This window comes from Lampetra planeri, chromosome 23, assembly GCF_965212315.1.
Source record: "Lampetra planeri chromosome 23, kcLamPlan1.2.h2, whole genome shotgun sequence".
Lineage (NCBI taxonomy): Eukaryota > Metazoa > Chordata > Hyperoartia > Petromyzontiformes > Petromyzontidae > Lampetra > Lampetra planeri.
In genome coordinates this window covers 11229735-11242070 of record NC_136129.1, presented here as the reverse complement: position 1 = coordinate 11242070, position 12336 = coordinate 11229735, and the positions used below count along the sequence as shown (strand labels likewise).

General features: G+C 46.4%; 1 protein-coding gene across 4 annotated transcripts in view; it reads right to left on the bottom strand.

The window, feature by feature from the left end:
- Window positions 1-12336, bottom strand: part of GUCY2C (guanylate cyclase 2C) — a 33467-nt gene that overhangs the window by 757 nt on the left and 20374 nt on the right. For 3 of the 4 annotated variants that reach the window (XM_078605288.1, XM_078605290.1, XM_078605291.1), the window contains 6 exons: window positions 11551-11709; window positions 10964-11156; window positions 9248-9422; window positions 8448-8546; window positions 7286-7380; window positions 5516-5592 (listed from right to left, as the gene is read on the bottom strand). In XM_078605288.1, the coding sequence (XP_078461414.1) occupies window positions 5516-5592; window positions 7286-7380; window positions 8448-8546; window positions 9248-9422; window positions 10964-11156; window positions 11551-11709 (798 nt within the window). The remainder of the gene's footprint in view (window positions 1-5515; window positions 5593-7285; window positions 7381-8447; window positions 8547-9247; window positions 9423-10963; window positions 11157-11550; window positions 11710-12336) is intronic. The other variant, XR_013587276.1, reaches the window with a different exon arrangement.

Sequence of the window (12336 nt, the reverse complement as noted above, 5' to 3'; positions counted from 1 at the left end):
CACATACCTTGCGTTTTCATTTAAAAATCCGATGTTATGCTTTCCACCATAAACAAAAGTTAAAGTGATTTACTGCTCAAATGACATGCTCATATCCTGTTTATAGCCCTAAACAAGTACTGTATTGGAAATTCCACATTCAACAGCAGGGGCAAGTCAATCATAAGACAACCACAGAAGACTTTCCCAAAACAAACTGGTACTAATTGTATTTACCGAATGAGAGCTTTCTAGATTTGGAGTTTTCGTGACTGCAAGGATCCATACTCTTTGGTTCTTTCGGTAAAGTCACGTAGAAGGGAAATAATAAAACAATAAAGATATAAAACAATATTATTTATTATTTTTATATTTATTATTAATATTTTTTTATTATTTCCCTTCTACGTGACTTTACCGAAAGAACCAAGAATATGAGAGCTGCTAGATTTATCACTGAGCCACCTGGCTGGATACATCCTGCACAAACATCTGTGCTACACTGGGTGCGTCTAATGTCGCATACGTCTACGGTAAATGTGTTTATCTGGTACTCAAGAGATCTATCTACAACAGCGCGGTAGGAGTGACAACATAATTTACAGGGTGTACTGTAGAAACCATAACAGACGTATTCTATTTAACACAGCACATGACCCATAGCTCAGAGGGCCCCTTGCCTCTAAAAATCTGGCAGTTCACCAGCATTGGTTCAAGCAAGCCTGACTGTTGATGAGACACTGAGTTTGAAACCAGTCCAAGGTTTTGATTGCACTTAACCAATGCTAATTGATAATTGGTTCTTTACCCTTCTATCTGGCAACAAAACTGACACCTTTTTACAAGGAGTCATGTTTGCATAGACCGCAATACCTGCAGTCATAATACAAACAAAAGAACATAACTCTGATAATGTGCACTGTCCTTAAAGTTGATTGATCCACACCCGAGACAGCTTTCCTTAGAGCCTAGTCTCATATGGGTTGGACCAGATGACGCCAAAAGGCACAGGCGTCATCTGGTCCAACCCATATGAGACTAGGCTCTAAGGAAAGCTGTCTCGGGTGTGGATCAATCAACTTTAAGGACAGTGCACATTATCAGAGTTATGTTCTTTTGTTTGTATTATGACTGCAGGTATTGCGGTCTATGCAAACATGACTCCTTGTAAAAAGGTGTCAGTTTTGTTGCCAGATAGAAGGGTAAAGAACCAATTATCATATTTTTACTGGCAAATGAGGTTCCCATAGTGTTAACCAATGCTGTTGAAAAAATCACTCCCAGAATATGTTGTGGCTGTTGAGATGAGTTCCTTTGTTTCATTTAGTGTTGAAAAAGCCACAGGAATTTATATACTTTAGCGATTTTTTAAAAATTTAGATTCAGTGATTTGCACGCCTGTCCTATATTTTGCACTCCTATCGGTTTTTGTATCGTAGTAACGTTCTGACCTGCCCCTCCTAGACATGAGTGAAAAAGAGCTCCATAGCTCATTGGATTCCTCCAGTCTAAATAAAGATTTTTATTCTGAATAATGTTATGATTTTTTGTGTGGAGGGATTGATATGGAAAGGAGGCGATTTGCCGTATTTTTTTTTCTACCTGTCCCAAGCCAGGATAAAGGAGAAGAGTTAGCGTCTGGTGGCAACTGGCCATAAAACCCTGAAGCCAAAACATGGAAAGTGCTTGCAAACAAATGGCCCTCAGTCCCCCGCAGCCCTTGAGTGGGCAGAGGGTGCGACGAATCTCGGGACCCAATGACTGTGCCGCTGCAGGGAGCTGGCGGTGGTAGTATGTTGTTTGCGCATATCAAGATGGAGAAAACAAAATGGAAAGAGCAGAATGTTGTTCGGGAAGAAGATAAGGTTGGCCACATGGAATATTTGAACAATGACAGGAAAAGGTCAGGAATTAGTGGACTGCTTGAGGAGGAGGAAAGTCAACATCGCATACATCCAGGAAACAAAATGGAAAGGCAGCAAAGCGAGAGAGATTGGCTGTGGGTTTAAAGTGTTATACCATGGAACAACAGCAATGAGAAATGGGGTTGGAGTTGTGTTGAGTACGGAGATGAAGACAAAGGTGGTGGTAATCATACGAGTGAATGACACTGATGATAGTCAGACTGGTACTGGACAGTGGGATTGTAATTGTAGTGTGTATGCCCCGCAGATGGGCTGCAGTTGGTAAGAGAAGGATGCACTTTGGGAGAGCTTAGACCAGGAGTTTCAGAGCTTACTGGTAGATGAAGCAGTGGTGATTGGTGCAAAATTAAATGGAAGAGTGGTAAGAAATAAGGATGGATAGAAGATACGGATATAACAGTAGGAATGAGGGAGGAGTGGACATTCTTTGAATGGCCTAGACAAATGATCTTGCAGTGGTGAATACCTACTTCCAGAAGCAGGAGGGACATCTGATGACCGACCAAAGTGGAGAGGTAAAGAGCCAGATAGATTTTATTCCGATGAGCAGGAAGCACCTGAAAGGAGTGAATAACTGCAAAGTGATCTCTGGAGAGTGTGTGACTGGCCAACATAGACTACTGGTGGCAGACTGTGTAGTGAAAGGAGTTAGGAAGAGGAAGGTGAGAAAAAATAACTGTAGCAGGGTGAAGTTGTGGTGACTAAATAATGACAAAGAAAATGTCTGCAGGCAAGCTATGGAGACCTTACAAAGCACAAGGCCTAGTGGGAGAGTGAATGAAATATGGCAACATCTGGCGAGTGGAAGGAATACTGAAAGCAGCAGTACAGTGGGAGTGAGCAAAGGAAGACCGATGCAACAGAAGGAAACATGGTGGTGGAGTGATAAATTGCAAAAGGCAACAAGAGAAAAAAAGGCCAAGTTTAAGAAGTGGCAGAACACGAGAGAGAAGGGCCATCTAGATGAATAGCTGGCAGCGAGAAGAGCGGCAAAGCGAGTGGTAGCAATGGCAAAAACAACGGCATTTGCACAACTCTACCAGACGCTTTACAGCAAAGAAGGCAAGAAGATGGTCTACCGTTTGGCAACAGCCAGAGAAAGAGAGATGGAAAGAGTACTTTGAGAAGTTGCTGAATGTGGAAAACTCAAGACGCAAAATGGTCGAGGAACATGAAAGAATTGAAGTAGTTGCAGAGACTATAGCCAGAGAAGAGGTGGTGGAGGCTCTGGTGAGCATGAAACATCAAAAGGCAGCGTAGCCAGATGAGATTCAAATTGATGTTTAAATTAATGAGAAAGAAGAGTGTTGAAATAATGATGGGGCTATTTGGGAAAATCTGGATGGAGAAGAAAATGCTGGATGCGTGGAGAGAGAGTACATTGGTTCCCATCTCTAAAGGGAAAGGTGATGTACAAGAGTGTGGGAACTACAGATGAATAACAATGATGAGTGTCACACCATGAAGCTATGGGAAAGGATCATAAAAAAGGAGACTGAGGAAGCTGGTGGATATTGGCGAGAGTCAGTTTGGATTCAGACAGGGAAGGTGAACAATGGATGTAGCCTTTGCACTGAGAGTTTTTTGGTGTTTATTGATCTAGAGAAAGCGTATGACAGGGTGCCTCGAGGGCTCATTTGATGGTGTATGAGAAGAAGAGGTATTCCTGAGGTATATGTCCTGCTGATCCAGGATATGTATGAAGGAAAGAAAGTGCACGTGCGGAGCAACTGTGGGGTGTCGGAGAGCTTTCAAGTAAAAGCAGGAGTGAGGCAAGGTTCCGACCTGAGTCCCTTTCCTTGTCATCCTGGTGCTGGACACAGTGACGAGAGATATTCAGAGGGAGCCCCCTGGTGTATGCTGTTTGCAGACGATATTGTGCTATGCGGTAAAAGCAGAGGGGTAGTGGACGACGATTTGAAGATTTGGGTCCAAAAGATTGAAGAGAATGGGTTGAGGATCAGTCGGACAAAGATGGAGTACATGGTGGCACATTTCAGTAGAAATAATGCAGGAGGATTGTAAATTGGAAGTGACCAGTGAATGAAGACGAATGAGTTGAAGTACCTGGGTGTAACGATGTGGTGCTGATGAATCACTAGAGGGAGAGATGAGAACAAGAACAAGGGCTGGATGGCTGAAATGGCGAGAGATGACCGGTATGGTGTGCGATAAGACGGTCCCAGTCTGGTTGAAGAGAAAAGTGTGCAAGCCGGTGGTGAGGCAAGTGCTGTTGCATGGGGCCGAGTGCTGCTTGGGCACACGAAAAAGGGAGGTCCAAGCTATGGCAGTCACAGAGATGAGGATGTTGAGGTGGATGTTGGGTTTAATAAGGAAAGACAGGGTGAGAAATGAAGAAGTGAGAGGAAGACTCAAGGTGGTAGAAATCACTGAGAAGATGAGAGAAAAAAGGCTGGCGTGGTTTGGCCATGTGGAGAGACAACAGGAAAATTATGTGGGTCAGAAGGTGCAAGTGATGCAAGTGGAAGTAAAGAGATCAAGTAAAAGGCAGAAGTAGAGGTGGGGGGCGATGTGGAGCAATCGGACATGGTGGCCCGAGGAGCTGAAAGAGAGATGGCACAGGACAGGACAGCATGCAGAAGGTTGGCAAGGACAGCATGAGAGGGACAAACGCGTGGAAGAAGAATAGTTCATATGTGGTCTAGACGTTCGTGCACACGAGGCTTTGAAAGTGAAGTACTGCGTATGCTCCCATAGGCAATGGATAAAAGGTCAAGCAGAGGGTCGCCAGATTTCACACAGACCAAACCCAGACATGTTTCTCAGTCGGGCTAGATCGATCGATTTTGTCTGCAGGAATTCATATTCTTGGGTCTTTCAGTAAAGTCACGTGGATAGCAATCTTGATTTGAAGCTTTCGTGACTAAAGGAATCCATACTCTTTGGTTATTTCGGTAAAGTCACGTAGATAGTAATCTTGATTTGAAGCTTTCGTGACTAAAGGAATCCATACTCGGGTTATTTCGGTAAAGTCACGTGGGTAGAAATAAAATAAATCACGACGTTTCGAACGCAACACAAGCGATCGAAACGTCGTAGTTTTTAGTTATTCTTTTGTTATTTTCTTTGAACCTATCTACATGACTTTGCCGAAAGACCCAAGAATATAGATCTATCGATATTGTGCAGTTCACGGAATGAAGTTCAACACAATGGGGCTCCATGGTGGCGAGATGTTAACTTCCTCGCCATGTATGGAGAAATCCTTGGGTTCGATCCCAACCTGTGGTTGTGTGGATGTTTTTCTGGGTCCTCCAATTTTCCCTCCACATTTAGAAATATGCGTTTTCAGTATTTGACTGCTATAAATTTACACTTGATAAGCCGCTTCATACGTGTGGCAAATTCGCTTCTAAAAAAGAGCTATGTAGCTCAGTGGGCCTTACCTGATGAAATAAAAAGCATTCATAGTTTTAGTTTAATGCCACCACCAGATCTTAGTAAACATCTATTCATGCCACCCTAACACAGCAGGTGCCAAATCCCAGACCGTCTGGGTCAAACATAGACAGGCAGCAATCCCCATGCATCATGACGTGCCCGCGTCCAGTAGAATGACTGCTGCGGGTGTTGAGGAGTGCGGTACACACGCTTTGGGAGGCTCGGGCAGCTTCTTGAAGAAACCCTTTCGTCCAACCAGCCAGTAAGTGACCTCTAGCCCCCGACCCTGAAAACACAGACTCGGAACACTTTACAAAGTTGATCATGACCATGAACAGCCGTTATCTATTCATTGCTGCATAAAGGCCCGTCCCACTTTCTCATCATCCTTTGCGGTTTTGCGACGCATCTGCGCATGAGCTGACGGCTGCGTCTCCACAGTGGTCATTCTCAGGCACATGCCCTCCTTTGGCTGTCATTGCTGAATAACCACTTTCTCGAATAATAAACACAAGTATTTCCGGCACGAGTTGTTCATATTAATGCATTTATTTAGCAATCTAATTTGAAAATAATGTATAAGCTGTCAAAACACAATTAAAATAAATATCATTGCAAATGTATGTAAAGAATGTTGAACTTCTATGGCACTGTATGTAGCCAATCGTGCACTAATCGGAAGTTACGTGTCAATCATGTGTCAATCCTATAATCTCCACAACAATAGCAGTGCGGCTGCATTTTTCATTTCCTGTGCGTATAAAAAGAGTCGCCGTGTTAATGGAGCCACCGTATTAATAGGGGAGCTGTAGCACTAGTTTAACACGTAGGCTTTCGCTACCAATATCATTCATAATATATATTTTTGGGGGGTTAGATAGCGTCAATATAAATGTGTTTGTTAAACCCACCACTACCCAACAAAGCCAATTAGTAAGGTTTGTCACGGAGACAGAAGATGCCAATTCGTTACAAGTACAGCACACCGGTGTGTTGGAGAGCAAATCCACAACATTTACAATCTGAGTACGATATTTTGTCAGTAATTACAACTAGCTTCATCAGGCGACAGGCAGATTTGTGGAGAAATCCTCCTGTTTTGTTCCTTAAATAGAGGGAGAGCTGTGATGAAGTCACTAGTGAGCCCTACTTGTGGGAATGGGGGAGGGATTATAATGCATATAAATGACTATGGGTTGAGCTTAACACGTAGTAGGCTTTCGCGACCAATATCATCCATATTAGAGGTTTTTTACGGTTAGATCACGTAAATATATAAATGTGTTGTTAAACCCGCCACCACCCGACACAGCCAACTAGTAAGGGTTGTCACGGTAACAGAACGTGGCCAATTCGTCACTAGTACAGCACTAACCAGTGTGTTGGAGAGCCAAGCCACAATATTTACAATCTGAGTACGACGTTTCGCCAGGAATTACAACTAGCTCCATCAGGCGACAGCCAGATTTGTGGAGAAGTCTCACTGTTTCGTTCCTTTTATAGAGGCGTAGATGTAGTGACCACGCTTCTGCACTCTTGCGCAAAGTGGGGGGTGGGGGGGAGATTGCTGAGGCAACGTACATTGTGCATTATGCGAGTATTTTGATCTTGTGTATTATAGCCGTACCAACGGTAATCCCTATTGAAGTATGGTGGCCTTTGTAGGCATGCATTTAAACAATGTATTGTTTGATGATTTGCTTCCACGCAGCACTAAGGCGGCAGCTATAGGAACGGTTAAAATTATTTTTTATTTCTTTCAATTTTGATTGGAGATGTTTTAGATTTTCTCTCCAACACACCGGTGTGCTGTACTAGTAACGAATTTGCATGTTCTGTCTACGTGACAAACCTTACTAATTGGCTGTGTCGGGTGGTGGTGGGTTTAACGACACATTTATATTCACGCGATCTAACCCAAAGCAACCTCCATTGTGGATGTAGCACTCGTGTCACGCACAGGTCGTGTGCCACATCACCTTCAACTCGACGATGCCGCGGCACGTGAACTGATGTCCTGACTGCTGTGCGTTGAGGGTGTCCACAGTGGACTGGCTTACGTGGATCCTGTAAGCTTCACACACACACAGTCCAGGGTGCCCTTATCACTGAGCGTGGCAGCTGGGCAGAGATTGGCCGTGTTGCACGTGTCCTGTAACCAGGGACTGGAGGCAGCGAGAGTTGGTCGCCATCTCCTGGCTTGCCAGAATATTGCAGCGCAGCATGCGGATTAATTTCCACTGTTAGGAGAATTGTTACCCTCCTCGCATGAGTAGGCTTTCTCTTGCTACTCCGGCTTCATCCCACATCTAACAGAGCCGGCCAAACACCCCGAAATAGGACCACAAAGCTTGGGCATTGCCGGTGTGGATTCTCGCTGCCCTCCCGCTCTTCTGTGGGACGCTTCGTGGAGGCGTTACACTTTCTCCCATTGCGTCTTGAGGTGCAGTTCACATGTACAACGACATGAGACTGAACACAATTTTATCATGACAATATTACAACTTTAATCATGGCGTGCGTAGTTTACTGGTGGTGATTCACCCAGGTAGTTTGGGAATAATAGCAGCTCCTCTGCGTTTGCTCTCTGATTTATTTGCATGTCACCGCAATGGCTATAGTACATTTAACAAAGAAGTTTAATTATTTGAGTGTGACACATGTGACTTTGTATTGCTGGGTTTATTGTAAAACCATTCTGGCGCAAACTCCTGATGCTCAGACAGATTAAACGTGAACGCAAATATCAATTATCTCCACATTCACCGAGAGCGTCATTTACAACAGAAAGATAACGACGAGTTGATAATGCAGGAACTGGGCCCGGTCAGAGTTTGTGTTACCAGGTGAAAACTTCAGCCTACCAGGGTATTATGTACAAGGCCAACCTTGGCATGACAGCAATACAAATCAAGTGGCGAGAGAGCACAAGCAAGTACAGGCGTTCCAAGCTCTCAGAAACGCAGATGTAAGGTGCAATCAGGTGTTTATAATAAACTAGAGATGCTCGTTTTAACCATCGGAATCATGAACATATTCTAACCAGTAAAACAGGCACCGCATTGCACAGAATGTCCGTTTACAGCGGCAGCCGGGGAAGTGATTAACGGAGCTCAATAGGGAGCCACCATTGGCACGTACGGTAGCCCGTCGACTCCATGCGAGACGCAGTGTTGACAGTGTCCCCGAAGAGGCAGTACCGGGGCATCTTGTTCCCCACCACCCCCGCCGCACACTTTCCTGGCAAAGAGTCACGTAGCAGCGCCCAGCAAGAGTGAGTGATGTCCACCCATCCCCACTAAGCACGTCAGGCTGGGCCAACGCTGGCATGTGTTTGGACCAAGGTTGGTCCAACGTTCCATGTTTACTGGGTCATCCACGCACCTCCACTTACAACAGCGCGTACTGTAAGGCATAGTTGGCTACATATGGTGCGAAAGAAGTTCAAGATACGTACATACTCCACCTACTGCAGCATAGGCCGGCATGGGTGTGCGTGTGCTGGCTGAGAGTGTGATGCATGGGAGGGAGCGGTTTGTATCCTGCCGAAGTGTGTGAGTGGTAGTTTAGTGGGGAGTGGTGGCACAGCGGTTAGTGCTCTGCGCTACAAACCCGGCGACCTGAGTTCAATTCCCTCTCATGGTCAACACCAATGATGATTATCTGAACCAGTCCGGGGCCTCCCCTAGGTCAACTCAGCCTCAAATGAGTATCTGGTGGAGTGTGTAAACATCGCTGCTCGGGAGACAAAGGCGGTCGGGCGTGGTACTGGCCACCCACCTCCTCGTATGCCATGCCGGCCTTCATAGGTGATCGCTAACAGCAATTGCCCCAACAGTCTGTTAAGTCTATGCAGTGGATCTTTGTATTTTCGGCAGGTGCGATGGCAACACAAATGGATGTGTGTGCTGACTCAGTGTGTGCATGTGCATGTGTCCTGCCTGAGTGTATGCCGATGCGGACCCAGACGGGCAGGCCCGGCAGGTGCTGGATGTGGAACGAGCCCATGAAGGCGAGGATGTCCAGGGCCACGTTGGCGATTTCCATGGCGTGGTGGCAGCCGTTGCGCTTGGGCAGCCCCGACACCAGCATATAAGCGTCACCTATTGTTTCCACCTGCGCAATAAAATCTAATTTGGCATCAAAGGGCAGCGAGTCCTGTCCTACATTAGCCAAACGGCCTGCATTGTGCGAGCGCATTATTTCATAGCGTTAGTTCCACGGGTTTCAACGATATTCTGTCTCAATAGCAGTCAGGCTTGCTGTCCCAATGTTTATAGGCAAGGACGCCTCAGCTGTTCTATGCGACTGCACAGTTGTGAGGCTTGGACACTAAAAAATTAACCCGTAAAAACAAAGTTTTTCACTATAAATCCTTTATATGCGTGGCGGCTAGAGTCCTCTCGTCCTCTGACTTGAGATGGCTGCCACCTATGGGTCAGATGATTGCCTGCCACCATTAAGCAATTGGTAATTAAATATAATTTATTTTTTCCTAAAAAGTGTAAAATTTGTGAAATTTTTTTTCAGGAAAATAGATTGTCACGCACAACGAGTCTGTGTGCAAAATGTCAGCTCGATGGGATCACGGGAAGTGGGTTAAAAAACGACCGAAATATTTGCACGGTCGTAAGCGCGCAAGCAAGCAAGCAAATGAACTTAATATAAAGGATTTAAAAAGGGAACCATGCGAAGGATGGAGGTGCTTGTGTTTCAGAGTTTCAAGCGGATGTTTGGAACAGGATGGATAAGGCAGGCAGTGACTTGACCCAGCAGTTGCGCATTTACTGCTTGCTGCAGAGGCTCATGGTTCCAATCCGGCAGGCGTCTCTGGTTAACACTATGGGAATAATAACAATAAAATATAGAATTTGAAGGATAGGCCATTATGTGCCTGCGTCATGATCCAAATTGATCAATTTACAAAAATGAGACTGAAAATGATTTAATTGGAAAAAGCATAGCAAGTGTCGCTCCCGAATGCAATAACCTAGTAGGACCCTGCTGAAAAAGAGTCTTGAGGCTCAGTGAGGCTTTCCTGGGTAAATAAACTGGTATATTGCCATAGCACGATGCTGGCTTCACACAGGGGAAGACGGAAGAGTGTGTACTTGCTGTGCAAATCTCACAGGGAGCCCCATCGTCACCCCTCAAAGGCAGAAGGGTACAAGAGGAAGAAAATGATGGACGTGGTGGTGGGAGTTGGGGGGGAATGACATCAAGGAGTGGACCCATACCTGGCATACATTGCACGTCGACCACCAAACCCAGAGCTGACACCGATGGACGATTCCTGACTGATTTTTGGGTTTGGTCACGTGATGATCTGACCAAAGTTGTGTCATTAAGACTCTCTACCACCTGACACAGCCATGCAACTTTTCACGTGATGTACAAGCGTTGTAATGGTGGTGAGCTCGGGAACCATTCTCACAGCCAACCTTGGGTGTGAGAACACTTGTACACCACGTGATAATTTCATGTTGTCTGGCTGTGTCGGATAACGGAGGGTTTTAACGGCAAATCTTGACCGGATCAATTACGTGGCTGAATTGAAAACTCCTCTGTGAGTGGCAACATCGGCTCGAGGCCTCCGCGTCTGCAGAGAAGCGATTGCGGCAGCAATGCAGGGCCAGCGTGGCTTCTCGAGCACTCGCCTTGTAGACATCGTGCGAGTCAACGATGGAGTCGAACTCCTTGTACAGGTCATTGAGCAGGCACACGACCTCCATGGGCTCGCAGTGCTTGCAGATGGTTGTGAAGCCCACGATGTCACTGAAGTAGATGGTGACCTCCTCGAACAGCTCCGGCTGCACTGAGCCGACGCTCTTGAGTGCCTGCACCACTGTCCTGTGCGGGGGACACCGCGCACCGAGGTCACGCTCCGGGGCTGCATCGCTCTGAGACTGCGTCATACCGGCAATTAACAAATGTAGAACAAAAACTTAAAAGTGTGCAAAGAGGCACGGAGAGATGCACGCTTGGAATTGCACAGAGAGACAGAAAGAGGATCAAGCGGATCAGAGAACGCATGCAAGTTAATGGGAGATGGAGCGATGAAATCATCTCGCGTGCAAGTGCGGGATGGATCGTCAGAATGTTGAAATTGTTGGAAATGTGCCAGGTGGTGGTGGGAATGGGAGACCTTCATCCAGTAGCGGATCAACCATGGCTGATGGTTAATGCGGTCTGTAGCCGCGATTCTGGTGAAAGATGAACGCCTGGCATGGCTGGCGACGCTTACTTGGGCAGTAGCTGGTAGTTGAGGTGGTCAGCGCGGTCGCGTTCGCGCTTGTACAGCTCTGTGCGCTCCTCCACCAGGCGTTCCAGGTTCTTGGAATACTGCTCGAGCCGGCGGATCAGGCTGTCCACGTAGCTCTCCGCCTTGCCCTTATGGATGCACCTGGAGCGGTGCACTCGAGTTACGGGTGGCAGTGCAGTGGTAAGACTCGTGCCTTGTATGTTGAACTTCTTTTCTTTTGCACTTTACGTAGCCAACCGTTCTAATCGGAGGTTTTGCACAGTGTGAGAGTGAGTGAGTGTGTCTGTAATGTGTGAGTAGATGCGAATGAGTGTGTATGTTCTCCCCCTGTTTTGCATGGGTTTATTCTGGCTTCTCCGCTTTCCTCACATAGCTAAATAAAAACCACACAATGCAACTGGTATTGGCCAAACATCTCTAATTAACTGAAAATTACTAAATTCGGATGACACATAGGAACATCACCCTCTCGTGCGAAAACCTGCCAGACCTTCCTGAGTCTCGAGACTCGGTGAGGTTTTGCTGGGTAAACAAGCGGAGTCATAACAGTAACACATTCCTGCGGAGGGAGCTGGTAGGAACGCTGGGTTGCTCGGTCAATGGCCAGGGTCAATGGCGGCGTGGTGTATTCCGTAAATATTCCCGACTGTGCGGGCGAGCACGAGCCGGCGTGAGTAGGTTAAACGTTGAGTTTTATAAGGGCACCGCGTGGTGACCAGCCCCTCTCCACCCAGCCCCTCCCTCCCCACCCTCCCCTCCCCACCCAGC